This window comes from Dermacentor silvarum, chromosome 7 (assembly GCF_013339745.2).
Source record: "Dermacentor silvarum isolate Dsil-2018 chromosome 7, BIME_Dsil_1.4, whole genome shotgun sequence".
Taxonomy (NCBI): domain Eukaryota; kingdom Metazoa; phylum Arthropoda; class Arachnida; order Ixodida; family Ixodidae; genus Dermacentor; species Dermacentor silvarum.
In genome coordinates this window covers 110,963,783-110,988,912 of record NC_051160.1, presented here as the reverse complement: position 1 = coordinate 110,988,912, position 25,130 = coordinate 110,963,783, and the positions used below count along the sequence as shown (strand labels likewise).

Here is a 25,130-nt window from a genome sequence, read left to right as displayed (position 1 = left end):
TTCGACCAAACAACTGGACACTGGCTGCTTCCGAAAGACTGAAGCGAGAGCTAGGGAAGCTGAAACCAAGCGTCCCAGAAGAGAACATCCCCAGTTTAGATTGAGCGAAGCCGAGAGTTGGCGTAGGCGAAGAAATGAGGATCCGGTGGCTTGCGAACTTGGCCGGTTGAATTCATCGCGATACTACGCAGAACAAAGCAATCCTGAGCGCCTGGAAACTCAGCGTGTGGTTTGCCACTACTTTACTGGGCTTTCCCAGCTCCGCTGGACTCTGGTGTTTGCGGTAGCAGAGCCACGCAGAGGTATACAGCAAAGCTGTATACCTCTCGCTGGTCGGAAAATTTCGCGACGGAAACAAAACGCCAGGTGAACAATTGAAGGCAAACGGCATAGCTTTCATATATAAAAGTGCGACCCATCTAGCAACTCATTCAGTTCATTCTAAGACAGCCATGGGTAGCTCACGGAAATCAAAGACACCAAATAACAGCGTGAATACAATGCTCGACCATGCGTGGTGTATACAGCTTCGCTAGACATTCACGTTCGCAGGGCGTGATGGCGGTCAATTTTTCCCCTAAATACTGTTTCTTTTTGGAGCTCTAGCATCTCGCTGCAACTCATTACTTATAGTTTGAGAGATGAGTTTATTCACATGTAAAGCTTCAGCATCTATAATTTTTGCCATGAATTTCAAAGGTCCTTACAAAACTAATGTCATTTTTGCGCATACTTATTCTAAGATGTTTCGTCCAGAAGCCAGAACATTGCTATGGCGGACGACTTAGTGCAGGGCTCCGGACTAACTTCAGCCCCCTGCGGTTCTGAGGAGTGGCAGCATAGACAGACTGCTCTTTCAATATTGTATTTAAATTTGCTGATAATATTTGGTGGAAATATTGATCGGAAGTTGTTGATGTTCCATTTGTGTTATTAATACAATGTACGTATCACGGCTAATCTTGGTTCCTTTTCTTTAGACCTAACGGCACTCAAGTTATTAAGACAACTGTGGAAATACAGTTGTGAGGAGCCACTTATGGAACCAGTGGGGGACTGCACCGCTACTATAAACAAGTACTTCTTCAATAAAACCGCGAAGATGTGTCAAAAGTTTTATTGGAACGGCTGCCTTACCAGAGGCGTGTACCAAACCCGCTACGAATGTGCACTCAGATGCAACGTTGGTACGTATTTGGGATAGCTTTTTCCTTTTTTTTTTCCGGGCCGAATCCGCAAAGCTTCTATTTCGCAAGTACTCTTTACCATTGCCAGGCCGCTTTCGCTAATACCATATCCAGCTGAAATTTGATATTCCTATGAAAACCAACGTAAGACGTTTTTTTTTTAATAAGGGCCCTCATTATTTCATCTAGAAACAAACACACAAGTAGCACTGTAAAGAACAGCGTTAAGTATTTTGATCCATGAAAGACGTGAACTGTGCGAAGCCATTGTGCACGCAGTAATCAGGGGCGCTATAACATAAAACTATTCGAGTATCTATTTATTCCAATCGGTTTGTTATTCCAATCTTCTGACGTCCAATTCATGTAACCACCGACGCAAGCATCGGGCGGTGACCCACAGCGTTGTTTTAAAACACTCACCATCTTTAGAGGACGTGACTTTTTTTTGCTTTCAAAACTAATAGCATTGCCTAACTTGACAGGTTTTTCTGATCGGATCGGCTTACAAGAGACGAGGAGCACGCAGCATGGAGAGGGTTTCGGAAGGGCCAACCTAGTGCAGTGAAAGTAGATAAGCAGATGAGGAGGATCATGCCGGTGTGTGCGATTGTTCCACTTAGCCTTGCTTAGCCAGTGGTGGCTGATCGAAAATCACAGCGGCGTACACCGAGAGGTTAAAAGGAAAGTCGCAGTTTCGCGCGGAAGGCGAAGCATCGATTGTGATAGCAAATTAGTGGATATCTATGTGAAGTAAGGATACCCATTCTATCCCAATGTTATTCTTTAACCCATTCGTAAGTGGTCCAACTCGCGCTCCCTAGAAAGCTCTACGAAAGGAATAGAATCGAGCGAAAGCAATCATCACATATACTGGCCCTGTGGCCATATAACGTTCAAGCTATTGCACTCTGACTTTATTCCCATCTCCTCACGTAAAATTCCGTAACTGCCAAAGCGAACACCAGACATTGATTCGCAGCGTTGTCTGAGCAGCGCAATCAAAAGCACTGCTCGTTTATAGGAGGTCGCTATAACTTGTTTTGTAAGCAAACAGCATTTCCTCCTTCACAGGTTTTATAGCGGTTAACATTTATCTATAAGGATTACACAGCTACCTTTTTTCTCCACAAGAAAAGTAGAACGTTATCTATCAAGAAAGGGGTCAGGCAAGGAGACACAATAACTCCAATACTATTCACTGCATACTTAGAAGAAGTATTCAGGCTCTTAGACTGGGAAAGCTTAGGAGTGAGGATCAACGGCGAATATCTCAGCAACCTTCGAATTGCAGATGACATTGCCCTATTCAGCAACAATGGGGACAAATTGCAACAAATTATTGAGGACCTTAAACCGAGAAAGTGAACGAGTGGGGTTGAAGATTAATAAGCAGAAGAGAAACATAATGTTGAATAGCCTGGTAAGGGAACAAGAATTCGGGATCGCCAGTCAGCCTCTGCAGCCTATAAAGGAGTACGTTTATTTAAGTCAGTCAGTCACAGGGGACCCTGATCGTGAGAAAGAAACTTACAGAAGAATAAAATTGGGTTGGAGTGCATGCGGCAGGCATTACCAAATCCTGAGAGGGAGCGTACCACTGCCGCTGAAACGAAAAGTGTACAATCATTCCATTCTACCGGTGCTAACATATGTCGCAGAAAGTTGGAGGTTATCAAAGAAGCTCGAGAACAAGTTAAGGACCGCACAAAGAGCGATGGAAAGAAAAATGTTAGGTCTAATGTTAAGCGACAGGAATAGAGCGGTGTGGGATAGCCGATATTCTAGTTGACATTAAGAGGGAAAAATGGCGCTGGGCAGGCCAAGTAAAGTGTAGGATGGATAACCGGTGGATCATTAGAGTTACAGAATGCATACCAAAAGAAAGGAAGCGCAGTCGAGGACGGTAGAAAACTAGGTGGGGTGATGAAGTTGGAAGTTTGCAAGCGCAAGTTGGAACCAGCTAGCGCGAGACAGGGGTAATTGGAGATTGCAGGGAGAGGCCTTCGTGCTGCAGTGGACATAAAAATAGGCTGATGATGATGATGATTATGATGATGATTTTAGCTACATCAGCCGTTTTGACCCTGCCTATCTATCTATCTATCTATCTATCTATCTATCTATCTATCTATCTATCTATCTGCTTACACAGAACCGTGGCCACTAGGTAGGTTCTCGTGATCGTGATGTCGTCGGGGTCGTTCCACCTTCGTTATCTGACTTGTGATACCGTCATCGTCATGCTTTCTAATCCGACCCAGTGATCCACACTCTATAATAGCATGGGCGACTAGGTGTGTGCTCATAGTCGTTATGACGTCGTAACGCATGTTAAAAATGGCGCTAAAAATATCCTCAGCGAAGAAGAGTTGGCACAGCTATGTCGTATATCGGGCGGAAAGGGCTCGACAACCTTATATTTTCATGCAGAAATTATTGTTCTATTCAGAGATATCCATAATCTCCGGTTGCCAGAGCGATCGGTTGGCTGCCATCCTTTATTCGTTTCGAAACGGGGAAGTCTCCGGCTGTTCCAAAAAACAGATTTAGTTTGGTTCTGCATATTTGTGCGTCTTTTGTGCGTACACGTCACTTTCCCTGCTGATGTTTTTGCGGTGTTGTGAGACTTCGCGTGACACACAGGCGAAGAGGGCGCAGCGCAAAAAAAATTTGACCAACAGCGAAGGGCTAGTGGTGAAAAATTCGTAGAATGGTGTCAAAAATTGGGGTACAATTATTTGCACTCTCCGAAACTGAGGGGATGGAACGACAAAAAACCCACCCCGCTTGGATGGTTCGACGGCAGACCGGTGATAAGGTCCACGGTTGATCGATCGTGGACCAGAGGCATAGGACGGGAGGCGACGTAAAAAGAACATACACATAAATCTATGTCAACGACATGAGAAAAATTAACGAGCCAACTACACACAGATGGTACAAAGCTTGCCTGAAGGCGTGCGGGTCACAAAAAAAAAAAAACTCTGACGCGACGCGCAACACGAAGCCTACCACGTGGGAATTTACCACTCTCGCGAAATAATAAAAAAGTACCCGACACAAATTAAAAATACACGCCACAATAAACGTACCAAGCACTACACTATCAGGACATACAAAAAACAACAGGCGATGCTAAATAAATAAAAGATTAAACGTGATTTTAAAAAAATACTGGCTCTCCCGTAATCGAGAGTAGATGTAAGCATGACATGGCTAACGGAAAAGCAGATTGGTGGCACGACACAGGCCTGAAAGCTCACTGAGCTGAAATTAACCTGTTTCGAACTGAACCTCGGGCGCAAGTCTCGTCTCGGCCGAACAACCATCCACAACCATTAGTCGGTCCCTTCCCCAATTCTTCTACCGGCTGCCGGTAGAAGACCTGGGGAAGGGACCGAGTAAATCTATACCCACTTTCTGAAACGGTGAAGTCGGCGGTCTAACTGGTTGCAGCGTGCCTGCAGGAGCTGTAGTCGGTTGTTTGTGGCGTTGGCATACATCACAGCTGGCGACATACTGCTTGGTTGTCTTCCACGATTGCGGCCAATAGAAACGTTGTCGGAGGCGATGGAGCGTTCTAGTGAATCCAAGGTGCCCGGATGTAAGGTCGTCGTGCAATGCCCGAAGTACCGCAAGGCGCAGGCGTTCTGGGACGACGAGGAGCAGTGGAGCACCATTGTTAGAATAATTCTTGTGGTAGAGCAGACCGTCCTGAACCACAAATGGTGTAGGCCGTTCGGATCGGTGAGTCGCATCAATAATCGGTTTTAGTGAAGGGTAGCGCTGTTGTTGGTTCTGGAAGACGGCGAAGTCAGGAAAGTCGGATGAGATGGCAGTTAGGTAGTCGTCGAAATCGTCATCATCAGTGCCGTTGCTCTGAGAGGGAAGACGAGATAAGCAGTAGGCATCTGTGTGGCACCGACCACTCTGTAAGCAACGGAAAAGTTGTATTCTTGGTTCCGCAAGGCCCACCGAGCCAACCGGCCAGCTGGGTCACGCAGTCCAACGAGCCAGCAGAGAGAATGATGGTCGGTAACAATCTTGAAATGGCAGCCATATAAATATGGTCTGAACTTGTGGATGGCGAAAACAATAGCAAGACATTCCAGTTCCGTGAGTGTATAGCTTCTCTCTGCTTTCGTCAGAGTACGACTTGCGTAGGCAACGACGTGTTGGCGAGCGTCGTGAAACTGGACGAGCACAGCACCAACGCCGACACCACTTGCATCATTATGCAGTTCGGTGACCACCTCCGGATCGAAATGGCGGAGAAGTGGCCCAGAGATGAGCAAAAACTTCAGGTGCTCGAAGGCAGCCTCGCACTGAGTGGACCATACGTAGGGAGTGTCCTTGCGAAGCAGGTTAGTCCGGGGACAAGCAAGCTGGGCGAAGTCTTTAATAAACCTGCGAAAACAAGAACAAAGGCCCAGGAAACTTCTGAGGTCGTTCACTGTCTTCGGCTGCATAAAGTTGCGAACACCAGAAATCTTTTGGGGGTCTAGCCGTATACCGTCCTTGTCGACGAGATATCCCAGCACAAGGGCGTGACGCTCACCAAAATGGCACTTCTTAGAGTTTAAAATAAGGCCAGCCTGCTGGATGCAGTCCAAAACAACGCCGAGCCGCTGGTTGTGCTCGTGGAATGTTCGGCCGAAAATAATCACATCGTCTAGATAACACATGCAGATCTCCCATTTCAGACCGCGGAGGATGGAGTCCATAAACCGCTCGAAGGTTGCTGGGGCATTACATAAGCCAAACGGCATGACGTTGAACTCAGAGTCCGTCAGGCGTCACAAAAGCGGTCTTTTCTCTGTCAGACGGGTGCATCGATATCTGCCAGTATCCTGACCGGAGGTCAACCGACGAAAAGTACGAGGCGGAGTGAAGGCAGTCTACAGCATCGTCGATTCGCGGTAAGGGATACACGTCTTTCTTTGTGACGGCATTCAGGCGGCGGGAATCGACACAAAATCTCCAGGAGTTGTCTTTCTTTTTCACTAGTATAACAGGAGCTGCCCAAGGACTGCAAGGCTCCTGAATAACGCCTTTCTGCAGCATGTCTTCGACCTGTTCGGCGGTCACTTTTCTTTCCGTTGGAGATACGCGACAGGTTTCTGGCGTATCGGAGTCGCTTGCGCAGTGTTTATGCGATGGTGCATGCGGGATTCCGGCAACATCCGAGAACGCTCGCCTTGAGCAAAATCAAAGACGGACGTGTGGCAGGCAAGCACTTGTAACAGTAAATCTTGCTCGGAAGACGGCAACGACTTGTTGATCATACTTCGCAAGTCATCCGAATAGTTAGGCAATGGACGACGGATGTCTGAAGACGCTGCAACTGTTTGTACATCAATTGTGACTTGCTCCTCAAATGTTCCCAATTTAAGTCCGGCAGGCAGGGCAACAGGCTCAACAGAAGCGTTGACTGTCCACAAGAAAGCACGCCCGTCGATAGCTTGAACAATAGATCGGGGAACCAACACATTCATCTTAAGCGCGTTGTTGTGGTCTGGCTCGACAAGACAGCTGCATTATCCCATCCGGACACGTGAAGAACAAACGGGAACAAACCGTGTGTGCGACCAGGCAGGAATACATCTTGAGACAGCGAAAGCACGTCGGCTTGATCAGTCTGCAAATCATCAAGTATGGCGCTTGGTAACGTGCTCCGTAATAAAATCTCTCCAGTCCCGCAGTCAAGGGTAGCACTGCATCCACGTAGGAAATATATGCCTAAAATAAACATCATGAGTTGCGTGAAGCAACACAGTGAACTCGGCTCTAAAACTCTATCCACCAATTGCAACCAAAACCGAACAAACACCAACAGGGCGCAACATTTCACCTCCAACTCCACGAAAAGTTTCTTTGCGGTCCCACGTGAACATAACTTTCTGTCCTAAGTGATTTTTGAAGCGGAGGCTCATAACAGAAATAGCGGCACCAGTATTGACAAGAGCGTCTATACACCGTCCATACATACACACACCTTGTTCTTCAGTATCACAACAGACGGAGGAATTGGCGAGTCTGACCGTCCCGCGACTGCACCTCCATCGGCCGCACCAGCTAGTTTCCCAGCTGCGGCGGGGAAGGCAACCGACGACGGCGCGGGGATGGCGAACGGCTCAGTCTGGTCGGTGGCAGTGTAAGGCTGCGCTCGGAGACAGGGGACTCATCGCGCGATTGGTATGACCACTGCTGTCGCAGAGGACGGACTCCGAATAGCGCAGACGCGTCTTCGTGCTCACGAGCTGGGTACGCCGAAAAACGTGGCGCTCGCTGCGGGCGGCGGCGACAATAGCGCGCAATATGTCCTCGGGAACCGCAGGCGTAGTAGACAGGGAGGTCGCGGTTGGAACTGAATGGAGCAGGTACGTGTGGCGCCGGGTATGATTCCGCAAGAGCATGTCGTGGCATCGAGTATTCTGCAGGAACACGTCGAGATGTTGGGTAGTACTCCGCAGTATCACGACGGAGGGGTGACGACTGGCGGCGACTGAGATTCGCCGGGAGGGACCGAAAGCTCGTGTTGCTTAAGTGTGGTTCTTCCGACGGCGGTCGGCACTCAATGCGACGTTCTCGCGACCAGGGTTGGGGTTTATCGGGAAAGCACTCGTCAAACGCGCACTGATAACCAGCGTCTACTCCCTGAAGTCGTGCTAGCTCATCTTGAACCACTCGACGCACGATCGATGCGATGTCCTCGCAGGCAGCGACGTCCATACTGGCGACGGTGGTGACGTTGCGCAAGCGCCCGAACTTGGGTAAGATCCTTCAGGTCTCCAAAGCTTCGAACGCGCGACACTGCTGCCTGAATTCAGACGGGGTGTTCAGGTTTTCTTTCGTGATGAGGAAATTGTACACGTCTTCGGCGATGCCTTTTACCAGATGTCCCATTTTGTCTTCATCGGACATATTCGCGTTGACAATTCCGCATAGCTTTAATTTTCTTCAATGTACGTTGTACACGTTTCGCCAGGCCATTGCGCTCTGCGCGAAAGGGTGTGTTCCGCTTTCTTCTTTTTGGAATTCGAGTCGCCAAAGCAGGCTTTCAGTTCCAGGCTTTCAGTTGCGGGGTACTGGACGCCCTGGACCACCCAGCACCTCCACCAATTGTGACGGATGTAGAATGGTTTTATTTACAATGAAAGGGGCAGAGAAGACATCGGACGGTCCGAAACAGCCGATGCCCGAAAAACCACGCTCCACTTCTTCTTCTTCTTCTTCTTCTTCTTCTTCTTCTTCTTCTTCTTCTTCTTCTTCTTCTTCTTCTTCTTCTTCTTCTTCTTCTTCTTCTATTCTCTTCCGGTGCGGCGTTACAATATCATTACTTTAAACGTAAGAGGGCGTTATACATTGTAACAAAGCACATATCTGTAATGTGAACATAAGAGCGTTTTATCGGCTAAAATTAAGCTCGAGCTTCAATACTGTTTTTCACTAGCGCTGCAGCACTTCTGGGGTGTAAATTGTGGTACTGGTTATTTCTTGCCATGACACATATTGCTTCGGTGTATGTACGTATACTTTTTGGACCCCAGTACTCGACTCCGTTTCAGCACTGTCTTCAAAAGCACTCCAGAAAGAGCTGACGGCAGTAGATAGCGCACCGTCCGGTGGAACTGGAGTGAGAACTGCGATCCTGCCGTGTGCCAATAAAAATCGCCAAAGCGCAAGAACAATCTTGTCACGGCATCCGCTCGTCACGTCTACTTCCGCTACTGCTCGAGTGTAGTCCCACTTTCAAGTAGAGTGTACTAGACAATGGTCGAGTGGGCCGAACGGCGCTCTGCCGCTGAGGCGCCGCGTGTGGAAAAATAGTGCGAGGGCGCTGCGAGCGAACTGGATTGGGGCGGAGACGCGCTCCACGGCATATTCAGCGTACTTTCGCTGCGGGCGCTGAAGCCGATTGCGCATAGTACGGTCTTAAAATAGCGCTTTATTTCAACTGCAACTTTATGTTTACACCATTTTGCCAAACATATATAATTGAGGCATAGATTATACAACGCGACGTCTTCAATTTTGCTGTCGTTGTCAAGCGCGTCGTCTGCTAGCGAGCGCGCGAACGCTGGCGGACGCCCAGTTTTTCTCGTTAACCTCGGTACAGTACATTTTTTTAATGGTTTAGTTGCTTCGGTGCGCCCAAGACTCTTGACGGCCAGTTCCAAATGTCGTTTTAGCCAGGTGAACTGCTGTTTTTACCACTGTCCTCTAAAAGTAACTGGTATCTCCGCAGGAGAGTCGTGGCTGTTGCGCAGAGGCGCAGTTCCTGAGAGAATTAACGGACGGGTGTTAATAAGTCCTGCTTAATAATACTTAATAATGCTTAATAAGTCCTGCGTTTTGGGGCAGCCTGTAAATCTGCTAACTTGATTCAGACAAGAATTTTTGACAGTCTCACCATGTTTGCAACCCATTGAAACTGAGTGCCCCATGTGGTACCACACTTATCTTCTTCAACAAACGCAACAGATCTGCACATATCTCCGCGTGTATGTGAGACATGCCGTTCCTTTAATTGTTTCATTATGGTCGTTATGATAGTGCACCGGATAACTGAACGCAGGCGTTTATAATGTACAAGCTGCAGAGTTGAGTAGTAATACATTTGGGAACGGCATTAAATTTACGCATGAAATATAGTTTAAGCGTAGCATGTTTTTCTCGGAAATCAGACTCGGGAATAATTTATGTTGTTTACACCCCCCGAAATAAGCCGAAGAACGCAGCCACCTGCTTTTTTTTTTCTTTTTTTAATATAAGCAAATTCTTGGGTTTTACGCGGCAAAACCACGATATGATTATGAGGCACCCGGTTTAGTTTTTGCCACCTGGGGTTCTTTAACGCGCACCTAATAGAAGTACACGAGTCTTATTCCATTTCGTTCCCATCGAATTCCGCGACCTGGATTGATCGCGCGAGCTCCAGAATTAGCAGCGCAACGCCGTATCCACGATACGGCACGAATTAGACTACCGTGCAGGCTTGCTTTCTTTTTTTTCTTTTTTGAAGTATCAACTGGAAAAAGAATTCCACGTACGGCTTACGGCCAAACATTAGCATATAGAATGGCTAACTAAAACCGTTTTCGGCGCTCGAGGTCCGACTGCAATAAATGACCCCGTACTAATTACTCCGCATTCTGTTACGCGAGAAAGGCGGAAACTTGATTGGAATGTTGCACTGCAGTTTACTCTTTTTTTTAATCTATACCAATGCTACCCGTAAATCTAAGTACAAGGTGCCGGATGGGGCAGATATGCTTCACTTGTTTGAAGCGGCAAGCAGGAAGGTTACATATGTTACAATTGCTTCGTCTGCGTTTCGCAAGACCTACTGATAGAAAACTATATATGCGCAACAATACACACGAGAGATACATGCTGCTTGAAGAACGAGAAAAATATTTTTTTCTCCACAGGGAACCGTACAATAGCGTAGTAGAATGAACGTCGACACTGCGGCCGCAATGCACGCGCAATCACCGAGCTGCATTAGAAAATAATAAAAAATAAAGAAGTGAAAGGAAAAGAATTTATTCTCAAGACATAAATACATGTCATATGCAATTATGGACCCCATTTGATCGATCTGAACGCAAGTACCAGAGCACGAAGTAGTACGAATGACCCTGCCGAGCAGTATCGCCAGCAGTTTCCAACGGCGCGACCTTGATGCGGCCCAATCCACTTCGACCGCAGCGCCGCCCCAGTATTTTTCCACGTCGGGCGCCTCACTGCAAAGCATGCGCCGCCCCAGCCGCTCGTCCCACTCGACCATATTCTAGTGCACTCTACTTTCAAGCGACAAGTATGCGCGATGACGATGGCTATTGCGTCACCTGTGATGTCCACTGCACGATACAGATGTAGTGGAGGAGGAAATCTTAGGTAACTCGGCCCTGGACGACCCCTCTTGCTGCACTGAGGGATCTTCCCGGCAAAAACAAAAAAAATGTTGAGTTTCGTGTAAGTGCATTGTCGTCTACTTTTCGTCTTCAAACAAAACACGAACAGTAAGGCATATAAAGCAGACTGAAAGCTTCACAGTGTCCTTAGCACAGCTAGCCAAGTAGGCCGTGGAACTCAAATTAAGTGTATAATCTGAACTCTATTCGGCATCACATGCACTGCCGCAATTGAAAACAGAACTGTAAAGCCCTACGCTATTTCCACTTTCTTTGTGAACATTAGTACAGACATACGAAGCCTATTTTCCTATTCTAGAAGAGCTAGAGCTTCTCCTCCCCGAGAAAACATCACCTACAGCTCGTTACAGTACCTAGTAAAGATCAAGTACTATAGCCTAATTATGCAGCAATATGACGTCGTTTACAACTCGTTTTGACCGTTTTCAAGGAAGTCAGCCCGCGCGGACAGCCAAGTCTCCAAATAACTCATATCATTTTATCCGTGGAAACTATCCAGGTGAAGCAGCAGCATTCTGTGCAGCGACTCCTCCTTGCGGATGCGGTGGAAAAAAAACTAGTCGAGGCTGGAGACATCGTTACGAAATGGATGCCTTCTACTACGACATCCGTAAGAGGACGTGTACGCCTTTTAAGTTCTGTGGGCCTCCGGTACCACCAGACTCAAACTTCTTCACCAGCTTGTCGATGTGTATCATGGAATGCGAGTAAGTCTTCTTATAATGACATGTTCATTATGACCTAAATCACCATCATCCACATTGTTCATAATAAAAAGCTAACTTTCTCCAAATTTCAATACGCTGCGTCATAACGAAAACCTATCTCGTTCAACCGGATTTTTTAGAAACGTTAGTAAAAATAACTTCGTTCTCTCTTTGCCCTTGAATTACAGCCCCAATGCAAACATACGGGTAATGAAATTCAGCGTAAAGTTAGCAACCTTCTCATCTCGGCCTAATTTTTTTCGCTTTGCATTTTTTTATGAAGTTTAGTATCACCAGCGCGTGTGTAATAAACTATATACTTGGTCTCCCGGGGGCATTTAACGGCCAAGTCATCCGTGCGAATTGACTATATGCCGCATTAATACTTCCTTAAACGTTTTCTCACAGTGTGTAGCAAGATAAGGAACCAAGGTTCCCGAACTTACTGCAAACGTCCAAGATCATGAATCAGATATGGGCGGTTTAGCTAAAGCTGCAGAAGTATGGACTTTTGGGGGGTTGTACTTTTTATATTGCACCGCTCCCCCTTTAGTGTATAGTTGGCGCTCAGCGTATGCGCTATAAATAACTTGGGCACTTCGTTACCAATTCCTAATTAGTATGACTGCGTAAAATGATTAGTAAAGGTTCATTGGTATCTACTATCGGAGACACAGCTATTTTATGTAACAGGCAGTCTCTTCATCAGGAACTGCCAACAAAGTGGTATTCAAGCTCTCATAGCATGACAATTGCTTTCTTTTAAAGCGTCTAGACTTATCGCTAATGAAGTATAGGGAAGAGAGAGAGAGGTTCTTTAAACGTACCGCTCGAGCGTCGGCCGACTGATCTGCCGGTCAGTGTTTTCTAACGGCGCGAAGCGACGAGATCAGCAAGATCTTCTTGATCATAAGCTGATGGATTTTGCTCTCTCTGATCTCTATAGCACTCTGGTAATATTTAGAGAATCCCTGTTAAAGATTAGTTGGAAGCTGAAAGTTTATTAATGTTGACAGCGTTCGTGTCTCCGTATAACGAGTTATGAGAATATGCTCATGATGGCGTACAAATCATTCAGATGATCCCGGTAAAAAGGCCTGATGGTGGCCTGATGCTGAAGTTGAAAGTTCGTTGCTCGGAAAAGATTTTGACATTTCATCTCAGGAGGGGTGGGGGAAGGAGAGGGTTACAAAATTGAAAAACCACGGAACATCACTGTGGTGTTTACTCTGTTACCACCGAGTGATAGAGTAGAAACCAAGAGAAAAAAGACAGCAGACCTCCGTGATGCTGTCTGTGGCTTTGAACTCAATTACTGCACCAGCAGCATTTTTCCTTTGTGAAGACGCCAATTGTGTTATTGTTTGCGTACGTTTTCTTTGAATAATAACGAGAACTGCGGTCCAAGGAAAGTTTTGTAAATTCAAGAATTAAAAAATGAAACATATTCTTGAAGTATTATTTAAATGGTATATATAAGTTCTGTGACATGTGAGATAGAGGAATGTTGTTGAGAGAAGCAAGTTGTTACGGCATTTTTTTATGGAGTACACAGTTTACAATCTCAATGTTATAGTAAAACAAAGCTGTGAATTTAAAAACACACACACATACATTAGCATTGTCAGATTCCCCAAAAATACACAAGATGCATTTTCTTCCAATGTAAAGCTTTAAAAATCCAATGTTCAACACTGTTTGGCCAAAGGCTTATAATAACTTTTTGATGTGGTTCAACTTTATATTACTCGAAAATACTTGTTTCAGAGCATCTTTATGCATCATGTTTGTTTTTGTTTCTCTCGTGCGTCGGCATGGTTAGGTATCCTTTTGGTCAGCGTAATAAATTCCGAGTACTTGCGTGAACAGTAATATGTTCTACTTCCATTGTGAAACAAAGAAACCCGCCGCGGTTGCTCAGTGGCTATGGTGTTGGGCTGCTGAGCACGAGGTCGCGGGATCAAATCCCGGCCACGGCGGCCGCATTTTGATGGAGGCGAAATGCGAAAACACCCGTGTACTTAGATTTAGGTGCACGTTAAAGAACCCCAGGTGGTCCAAATTTCCGGAGTCCCCCACTACGGCGTGCCTCATAATCAGAACTGGTTTTGGCACGTAAAACCCCATAATTTATTTAGTATTATTTTGAAACAAAGAAGTCTTCGCTCTAGAAGGGTGGAAATGGGAAGGTTATTGACCGGAGAACAGTAGCAACGCATCCGTACTGGCCGTTAGAATTAGTCAAAGAAGTGCGTGAACAGGAACGTGCCGCTTGCGCTGAGCGCGCTAGTCCCCGTCGGCGTCCTATTCCTCAAATATTTCACATCCATCATTCAGCAGGACAATGTTTGAATCACCTACATGCCTGACCTGTCGGCAGCGGAGCATTCGAGTTGACTATATCTTTATTAACGTTTCCTTACAGCATTGTGTGGCATAAAAGTTACAAACCGGGATAAGGGGCCTCAGAAAGGCTACCCTATCCGAAGCACCTTATCACTCTTCGTAGCGTTTATACCACAGTGTGATACTGCATCTGTCGACGCCCTTTTTGAATTTGGATTTAAGGCATTGTGGAAATTCAGTTCTTCTGTAAATTATTATTTCCATGGGGACGAAATGCGAGAACACCCGTGTACTTGGATTTAGGCACACTTTAAAGAACCCCAAGTGGTCCAAATTATTCCGGAGTCCCCCACTACGGCGTGCCTCACTGTGAGATCACGCTTTTGGCACGTAAACTCCCATAAATTAATTGTAAATTATTATATAGGTCCCCGTCAATCAGGACAGTTGCTGTGGTACATGCGCTTTGCTTTTCAGAGTTGCCGTGCTATTTTGAAGGTGATGGAACGGCATTACAAAGTTCTAGCTCATTTTTTTTCCTGTTTCTTTTGTAGATCTGGTATATCGGGCATTTGACGGCTGCGGATGGTGTCAGCTACAATAGAACAAACTATGTCGTTCTGTCGTTGCAATGCAATTTTTAGTGTCACCGTCGATATTTTCAATCTTGTTTCCCACCAACCGCCTAGTTCAAGGTGCATACTAGATAGTAACTATGTGCCCTGCTCGAGGTTCATCATCATGATTGCCGTGTACGCCTCTTCCGTACCGTCGACGCTGTTTTCATGAGCATGGCCACAAAGAATCGCTCGCCAACATACCGTCACTTCTTCAAGAACAAATTCTATACGATCCAAATTGGTGTAATCCTCGTCGATATTGTTTATTCTGGCCGCGGAAATGCGAGTACATACACAGACGCTACCTCGCGCGGAGTCTGTGTGAATCCGTAAACTGGGCACTAACTGCGCCGCACTGTTATTGTATGATAGCATATAGCTAATCTCGCCTGGTTCCTATGTTGACACTGCTGGACTGACTTGGGCTCGAATCGCAGTAGTGGCGGTTGGGGTTAAGTTTTTTTTTTTTTTGCATTCGTCCTATGGTTATGGTGAAGATGGGTACTTGAACGTGGCTTGGCTCAGCTACGTGTTTTCATTTCGCGTTATATTGTCTGGCGCGTATAATCTGTCTCGTGCGGCACGTTGCAAACGGAGCGAACTGTGGCGCGACTGCCTCGCTAATCTGGAGATTGCGAGAGGCGGCGCGTGAGTGACGCGTAGGCAGGATTCCCAACAGCCGCCGCAGACAGACCTAGGCTCATGCAGCGCTTTGCTTCCATACGGACGAGGCGCGCTATTCTGGTGCCATCTCGTAGACATCGCCGCCGCAAAGCCCGTCTGTCACGGCACTGCGCTTTTCTTAAGCTTTCGCCATACCCTCCTCCTCCGCTTTCCTCCTCGCTTTCTCTTACTAATCGCCGTCTTCCCTCTCCCGCTGCGCTCCACGTTCGCTCTTTCATCCTTCGCTGTGTTCGTTCGCTCGCTAATGAGGGACAACTCCGAAGCCAACGTTCGCCGCAGGATCAGCCGCTTAAGAGCTGCGCTCTAAAAGAAGAACAGGAATGGCTGACAAAAAAGTTCAAACAGGAGAAGTACTTTGCATGAGCCAATTTTACAAATCGCAAAAGCATGCGCAAGTTACACAAGCGAAATAAATGAAGGAACAAATATTTTTCATTAAGGGAGTCATAGCAAGTCGCTCACTGACGATGAAAGAGGTGAATCCCTTTCACTAGAGCATATTCGAAAACATTAGCGTAGCTTGCACTGGAGGCGCAATGCTACCAAGTCATCCCCGGCACTTCTCGGAATTTATTGATTATTGAACGATTATCGATTAGCTATTGATTGGCTATCGATTGGCTATCGCAAGGTTTTGGTCATGTTTTGGTCAGTACTACACAATTTGTGTCCCCCATACAATCTGATTACACGAGGCTCGGAAAAACATGCACAACAGATACAATCAACAATAACATTCGAGTAAGTTCCAATTATGCAGGCGTGTCGTCGGCTAAGCACTACCAAGTCATCCCCAGCATTTTCCAGAATTTATTGATTATTGATTGATTATCGATTAGCTATTGATTGGCTATCGATTGGCCATCTAAATGTATTGGCCACGTATTTGGGCTAGGCTAAGCACTACAAGTCATCCCCGGCACTTCTCGCAATTTATTAATTTTTGTCAATTGTCGATTAGCTATTAGTTGGCTATCGATTGGCTATCGATGAATGACTCAGCTTATGTTGTCCCAACCATGCTTAGCTAGACTTAGTCAAAACCAGCTTCGCTAGTGCACCGGGATATGTACCATTGCGCTTGGACCCTTTCTGCACAACCGTCAGGATCCGGCCCACATCCCACTTTTTTTTCTGTTAACGCGCTACAAACTACGGTCAGCTTAAACAGCTCGGCTGTTTAAACCATCCACACTAAAACAGCAGAAAACACTGACTGCGTCTGCCGTCTTTCCTACAAAGTAGATGCGAAGATGCTGTTTATTGAGAGGCTCAGTTATTGTCCATATGTAGCTATTCAGGCCTTTAGAGGCAACAATCACCCTCATCGTCCAGCGATTATTGAATACTGATATTCACTGTATTGCCAAGACTCCACGAAACCACTTTAACGGCTCTTTGCACCCTTGCACATCCACCCGCACAGAAGTACCTTCAGGAGATGCACGCTTTTGAGACCGAAACCTGTTCCGAGTCTTCCTTCGCAGAGACGCGCGCTTTCTACATAAACTAAGTTCCCTCAAGAATTACTTATTCTATCCCAAATTTCGCTTGAAGCTTAAAACTAACTTTTCGTTTCAATGTATTGCCCCACATTTGTTGTCCCCGCAAGAAAACGCGTCGCAATTGAGTTGCAAAATCGAAGCTCTTGTCAAGTTGTAGTGACTTAGAAAAACACAGTAGCAAAAACTGTTAATCACGAAACCAACTCTTTATTGGGCGAACCGGTGCGCAGAGAAGAGCTTACACTCAAAACCGGAAGACAGCGGCGAGCACAGTCAGCGATTGTCAAAAATCTGGAGACGTATTCTGAAACGTTCCACTTCAACAATAGTTCGCCTAGGCGACAATCTCGCCTTCAGGCGCGTACTGATTGGCTGGTTGAGCAACACCGTAAAATAAATCGCGCCCTGTAGTAGTTCCGGTCTCCGTCATTTTGACGTAATGGTGTCATTGGGTGCTCCCGACATATATTGAATAAATGAACAAGCCTGTGTCATACTTCAGCTGATACATTCGAAAACATCACACCCGATCCGCTCTGCACTCGCACGGTGCGCTCTCTCGTGTGTTGCGAAGCGTTCGAGTGCGTTTGTTGGTAGTGCATACTGACGTCACGGGTAAGCAGCCGGTTGATTTATTGAAATTACTATCACCTAGGCGAATAATCGCTGAAGTGGAACGCTTCAGAATGCGTGCCCTGATCTGCGAGTCAAGCGCGTCGGTTTGTATACATGACTCGTCGAAGGTTCTCGCGTAATCGCTGGTGCCCGCGTGCCTTCCGGAAAGTAATACACAATTCGTGTCCCGCATACAATCTGATTACACGAGGCTCGGCAAAAACATGCACAACAGATATAATCAACAATAACATTCAAGTAAGTTCCAATTATGCAGGCGTGTCTTCGGCTGAGCGATAACCATTAAAGGGATACGGACACAAAATCTGAAAAATTTACGAAATGCAGAAAATGAATCCTCAGTGTGTGTTTACACCGAAAAGAAGTAGTCACTTAGCTCATTTTTGAGCCGATGGCTTTGTTGTTTGGCGTTTTTGTGAGCGCGTGCCTCGCCGCCCGAACCGCGGGAGTTGGAAGGCGTGACGTCACGACACCCTCGTCGGATAGCCAGCCGGCCGGCCGCGGCCATTCGAAGCGCGCCGACGCCGCCATCGCGAGCATGAATTCCAGTTCTGGTGCCTCTATTAGCGATGAGTACACGTCTGAAGACGAGGACCACTCCAACTTGGCAAGAAATATTACCGCTTACGGTTACGAGCCTTCCGCGTCAAGTGACGAAGAAGAGCAGGCCGCCGTGGAAGTGCCGGTCAGGTTTTCGCGAACCGTAGCGCGAAGATTTAGCTCTGGACCAGGCACTTCTGCAAGAATTATTTGTCATTTCCTCAGTAAATTTGCTTTTTCAAGAGCGCGCGTAAGCGAGGCAGCTGCGGTGTACTTCAGCACTGCGTGGATGACTGAATAGTAGTTTATGCCGTCGGCGTGAGCAACTGCTGTGAGGTATCAGTACCTCCGAGACTCTTACGTCCACTTCTCCAGCCGCCCGATAGATGGCGGCACCTGTCTGGCGTTCTCCCCAGTTTTTCCTACTTTTAGCCTGTGGAGAAGCAGAGTTGTGTGGGTGTCTTCCCCGATGCCATGTAGGAGTGATCTCGTGAGTCGCACTCGCTCTCGCTAGCCTTGTATGTTTTAGTATGCTTTGCCAACATTTTTAAATACATTACTGCCTTCGTGCCCAGCCTCGGGCATCTCGCCCCAGCCTCGCCCTCACAATCCTCGAGAAAGCTGCAAGTGAACGAAAACAGTACCGACATCTTTTCGCCTCCTCTTTTCAAACGCGCCGCTGATCATTTCTGCCTTGCGTTTTCGTGAGAAGACCGATGACACAGCGTAAGGCTTTAGTCGTTGCCTTTTGAGCGGCATGCCGAGGCTTTTCAGCACAGCCGGGCTGGTCACATAATCATCGTCGAAGAAGTGGTCCGCGCAAATGAAGTCATTTTTAGAGGTCTCCAGCTGGGCGTGATGGCTGACAGGCCGGTATCTAAAGTTCACGCACCTTCTCGTCTCCGAGAGTGCGACGGCGTGTCACGAGCAACGATGCTGTTATAACAGCAATGTCTGGGCATTTCCTTCTGCCGCGACGAACGCGTCAGTACCGAACGATGACCGCGGGAAGGCGCATGTAAGACGCACCACCTGCGTGGAGCGCCGACGGGGATAATGTTTCAGAGGGACCACGTGCGAAGATCACCGAAAGGGGTTAAACAAACGCTGTAAGGGACCGACACTTCCGGAAACACTGCGACGGCTGCGGCCGACCTTGGCCGCGCGCGCGCGCGGCTGGGTGTTATGACGTCAAATTTCAGCTTCTGCCGGCGGCCGCTTGGAGGCAAGGTGCAACAGAAAATCGAAAAAAAAAAGGATGTTTCACGTTCTTTTTTTTTAAAGCAGCTTGTTGTATTCGTGATTTTAAACAGTTCAACTTTTGTTCCAAAGCAAAAAAAACCACCCGCCAACTTTTGTATCCGTATCCTTTTAAGTTGTTATCTGGTGAAAAGCAGTCACCGAGATAAGGATAAAAAATTGGCAGTCACTTCAGCATATGCCAAAGAGGGTGAAGGCAAAAGCCTGCGCGCGAGAGACATTCAAGAAATTACGTGGCATTTTCATTCGAATCCTTTGTTACTTCTTATTACTTGTTTTTCCGACCAAAGCTCGCGCGCTCGAGTGCCTGCATTAACTCTATCTTAATTACCACGATGACGACGGTGACCCGTGCACCATCAGAATTGTTACGCGAGCGTTGCTTGCCTGACCCGCGCACCATCAAAATTGTTGCGCGCCCGTTGCTTGCTTACTCATAAAAGACGATGACGACGGTGAACCGCACACTATCAGAATTGTGGAGCCACATACGTGATTAACAACAAGAACAGCAGTATTGTTGCGTGAGCGTTTGCATATAGGTAAGACGCGATGCCGGGGCGGTGTAGTATGTGAATTACTACACCGAATCGCCATCGTGTACGATTTCACTTCGATGACACGGTTTTCGCTCAGTGACGAACGTCGGCTGAACGATGAGACATTTAAGGCTTTCGCCTTAATAAGTACAAGTGTCAACGCTACCCCCCCCCCCCAGCCCCCTCTTAAAAAGCATCGTCCCGGTGCTACGATCACTAGAGAGAAAAAAAATAAACTAGAACACACGTAGTAACGCAAAAAAAGACTAAGACACAAAGTCCCAATCATAAGCTTCCAATTTGAGATGGTGCCCGGGAGACAGCAACGTTCCGGGAGTTCGTCGCGTGTTTTAAGATATGTGGATTTCTTTCTTTGTGCTTTTTCAAAATAAATGTCAGGTGAGTCCCACGTGTATTTTCTTCGTCCTTCATCCTAATTGTGAGCGCTGCACAGAAATACACGATGAAAGTCCCAAAGTTCATCAGCGGGCGTAGAAAGGCTTAAGGCGCACCACGTGGACAACTTCAGGTCGTGCAGAGCGCCGCTGTGATTGCGAAAGCCCATCTCGAACGACCTCATAGTCGAATGAGCCAGTACGTCGGATGATCTTGTAGGATCCGAAATAGAGTAGCAAAAGCTTCTAAGTCCTTGTCGGCGTATCGGGGCCCAAACCTAAACACGATCACCGAGCTGGCAGTCAACGTAGCGTCGTCGAAGATTATAATTCCGTCTGTCTGTCCTCTGGTGGTTCTTGATGCGCAGGCGGGCAAGTGAGTGGTCAGGCTTCTTCAGCGCGCTGTGGATAGGCCGGGACATTGGGGTAGTCTTCCTCTGTGGCCTGCGGTAGCATGGCCTCGAGAATCATCGTCGGATTCTTTCCGTAAACCAGTTTGAATGGCATGACCTGCATTTTCTTGCACCGCCGTGTTATAAACAGATTACGTAGGGAAGTACTGCATCCCAGGTCTTGGGTTTGACATCGACCTACATAGCATGTCGGCGAGGGTCTTATTCAGGCGCTCTGTAAGGCCATTCGTCTGCGGGTCGTAGGCGGTTGTCCTGTGGTGACCTGTTTCACTGTATTGCAGGATGGCTTGAGTAAGCTCCACCGTTAAAGCATTTCCTTTGTCGGTGATCAGGACTTCTGGGGTATCATGTCATAAAAGGATGCTCTCGACGAAGAATTTCGCCCCTTTGTCCCCAGTACCTTTGAGTAGGGCTCTTGTTTCGGCGTAGCGGGCAACGTATTCGGATGACGATCACACGAAGATCCTATGTTAACGTCGGAAATGGCCCCAACAAGTTCATTCCGATGTGCTGGAATGGTAGGCAAAGTGGCTCGATCGGCTGCAGCAATCCCGCTTGCCTTGTTTGTGGTGTCTTGCGTCGCTAGCACTCTCGGTGTGTTCTGACGTAGTGGGCAGCGTCGGCGGTCACCCGTGGCCAGTAATACTTCTCTTGTATCCTCTATAGCGTACAGGAAAATGTGAGGTGCCCAGCGGTCGCATAGTCATGTAGGGCGTGCAGTACCTCTGGACGCAATGCTGAGGGAAAAACATGAAGGTAGTTGGCGCGTACTGGTGACAACTTCTTTATGAGTACGTCGTTTTCTAGGGGAAACGAAGCCAATCCTCGCCTAAATGCCCTCACGACAACGTCGGCGTTGCCTTCCAAGTATTCGACGAAGTTTTTTAGCACTGGGTCTGCTCGATGCTATTCAGCGAAGACTTTCGCGCCTATTGTTCCTAGAAAGGCATCTTCATCCTCGTCGTCTTACGGCGGCGGCGGCTCAATGGGGGTGCATGATAGGCAGTCGGCGTCAGACGGCTTCCGTCCCGACTTGTAGAAGACGGTGATGTCAAATTCCTGGAGTCTGAGACTCCATCGTGCGAGGCATCCTGAAGGGTCCAATAAATTTGCCAGCCAACACAAGGCGTGGAATCTTATGACTATGAAGGGCCTGCCGTATAAGGAAGGGCGGAATCTCGTGGTACCCAAATGATGGCAAGGCATTTTTTCCCTCGTCACATAATTGGCTTCTGCTTTCGACAGCAACCGGCTAGCTAAGCAATGACCCTTTCAAATCGGACTTTCCTTTGGACTCGGACGGCGCCGAGGGCTAGGCTACTTGCGTCGGTCTGGATTTTGCTGTCGGCGCCTTTATCGAAGTTGGTGAGCACTGGTGGCGACTGTAGGCGCCGTTTAAGCTCTTTGAATGCCTCGGTTTGCGGCGTTTCCCACTTCAAATTGACGTCTGATTCTGTGAGACATGTCAATGGCTCGGCGATACGTAAAATTCTTTCACGAAGCGCCTGCACTAAGCACACAGGCCAAGAAAACTGCTCACTCCCTTCTTGTCGGCGGCCTGTGGAAAGTCAGCCATGGCAGATGACTTCTGCGGATCAGGATGGACTCTAGATTTGCTGATGACTTACCCAGGAACGGAAGCTCACCGTAGCCAAAGCGACACTTCTCCGGCTTCACAGTGAGCCCTGATGACTTGATGGTCTATATTACTGTCCCAAGCCGACTAAAATGATCGTCGAACTTCCCGGCGAAGACAACGACGTCATCTAAGTAGAAGATAAAGGTCTGCCACTTCAGCCCTGCTAATACCGTGTCCTTCACCCGCTGGAACGTTGCAGGTGCCGAGCACCGTCCGAATGGCATGACATTCAACTCGTAGAGGCCGTCCGGCGTGATCAAGGCGGTCTTTTCGCGATCCCTCTCGTCGACATCTATTTGCCAGTAGCCAGTCCTGATATCCATCGATGAGACATACTTCGCGTTGCAGAGCCGGTCCAATGCGTCGTCTATCCGTGGGAGCGGGCATACATCCTTCTTCGTGATCTTATTCAGCCTACGATGATCCACGCAGAAATGCAGGGTTCCGTCCTTTTTCTTCCCCAATACTACAGGAGACGCCCACGTACTTACGAAGGCGTCACGTAGCATTTCATCGACTTGTTGCTTTATGGCTTCTCATTCACGCGTCGAAACTCATTCGGGCTCTGGCGGAGTTGCCGAGTGCATTCTTCGGTTACTATGTGATGCTTAGCAACTGGTGTTTGTTGAATCCTCGATGACATTGAAAGCCAGTATTTGTATCGTCGGAAAATCTTTTGAGCTGTTGCTGCTTACTCATTGGGAGGACTCGAATTGATGTCAATGGCTGGTTCGAGAACAATGGCCGCCGGGGTAAACGAGACAGAATCCGAGTGGACAAATGCATTGTTGGTTTTCACAATTTCCTCGATATATGCGATCCTCGTGTCCTTGTTAGGGTACGTGTATGCACTCCTGGCTGAAGTTTGTCCACATTACTGTCGCTTTTCCTCCGTGCAGTAGAGCGATTCCTCTTGCGATGCAAATTTTGCGGTCTAGCAATAGATGTTGGTCGCCCTTGACGATGCGTTTCTATGTCTTCCGGTGCTTTGGTGCCGACGGAAATGATGATAATGGAGCCAGGCGGCATGCTGACTTGCCCTTCAAGTACACTCAATGCACGCTGAATCAGCTCTCCGGCAACATCGCATTGTCTTCGAAAAGCATTATCGACTTGGACTTTGGACCGATGATTGCGCCATGTTGGCTCAAAAAGTAGATGCCCAGAATAACTTTTCGCGAGCACTGTTGGAGGACAACGAACATCGCCGGGTAGGTCCGGTCATGAAATTTAATTCTTGCCGCTGCAGATTCCAGTCGGCGTTATCAGGTGTCCTCCATCTTTCCGAAGTTGAGGGCCGTCCATGCAGTCTTGACTTACTCCAACTTGGGCAGCGAATAATCCACTGATGACGGAGTAGACAGCTCCTGTGTCTACAAGAGCGGTGACTTCGTGGCCGTCGAGAAGAACGATGAGGCCGGTGGTTCTTCTGTCTTGCGTTGCAGTTAGGGCGCGTTGTCGGGTCACGGCTGCGTCGCGTTGTCCTAGTGATGTTACGTCGGGTAGTAAGGTCTTCTTTAAGCGGCGTTTTTTTTTTTGTCTTCGAGGCTTCATTCGGGTTGCATAGTGTCGTCGCTACATCGTCGAGAAGGTCTTTTAGCGTCTTCATCGGTGGCGTAGGATCTTCGTCATTTTGACGTACAGCAACCGCACCTCCATCGGTTGCTGATTTTAGTTTTCCGGATATGGGCGTACGGACCGACCACGGGCTGGTCCTGTGTGCGGTCGGCGCTGCGGTGACAGGTAGCGTCCTGGTGATGCTGAACGCGACGGACGTCGGGGCCTCCACTGCGCTGCAGCGATGCAGTCAGTGATGTCACGTTGTCGCTCGCCAACCTGTGAACGCGGCGCGCTGACGGCGAACCCTCGTAGTCTCATTTCACCGTATGGGCACCGGAGGAACACGTGGCCAACTTCTCCGGAGTGTTAGCACAGCGGGCAGTGGTCGGGAGCGCGCCGCACGTCTTTCTCCCTCGGAGAATTGCGCGGGTTGATAGGGAACGGGCTGGCGACGGAAATGCGTCGTTACCGGATTCTGGCGGGGAAAAGGAAGCTGACGGCGGGCGACGGTGGCGTAGGTCATTCCTTCAGGCCGGGGCTGTGTTGATTCCGGCTGCACTTCGGGAACTCCCAATGACCACTGGATTTCTTCTCGCACGACGTCATTGATCGAGGCCCTGTGAGGCTGCGACCTTGAGAACATCCTATATAGCTCCTCGTGCACAATGGCTGAGATGGTCTTGCGTAAGTGGTCGGTGCCAAGGGCTTGGACCTCGTACTTCTGCAAATTATTGCTCTTGCTTCTTATGCAGGACAAACTATAGAACAAATGTTTGTCTAACCGTTAATTTCTTTCGCTTTCTTCCAGAGGATTTCCCTTCGGAGAATAAGAACCACAGCACGGATTTTCTTCAACTCAGCCAAGTTGTTCAAGTATACTTATAACGGGTGTATTGAACAATGTTTTACATGACTTATCTGTATGGAAATTTTCACAACTGTGCGTCCGAGGCATGCATGCATGCATGTAAAAACGTCATTTTTCTTGCCTTGTTCTACGTTTTTTGTGTGTGTGTGTGTGTACACGACAATGATCTGCTTATTCCGACGATACCAGTGACGCATATTGGAAACCATGGAATACCCTTTATTGGCCTCATCTGTACTAGGCTTTTTAAAACCATGACGTAATCCATTTCAGAAAATGCAAATAAG

At 47.8% G+C, this 25,130-nt stretch overlaps 1 protein-coding gene across 1 annotated transcript in view; it reads left to right on the top strand.

The window, feature by feature from the left end:
* The window catches only part of LOC119458354 (papilin-like), a 129,543-nt gene extending 104,688 nt beyond the window's left edge, over positions 1-24,855 (top strand). The window contains exons 4-5 of the mRNA XM_049671121.1: positions 11,631-11,838; positions 24,784-24,855. Of these exons, the coding sequence (XP_049527078.1) occupies positions 11,631-11,838; positions 24,784-24,805 (230 nt within the window). The 3' untranslated portion in view covers positions 24,806-24,855. The remainder of the gene's footprint in view (positions 1-11,630; positions 11,839-24,783) is intronic.
* The last annotated feature ends 275 nt before the right edge of the window (positions 24,856-25,130 follow it).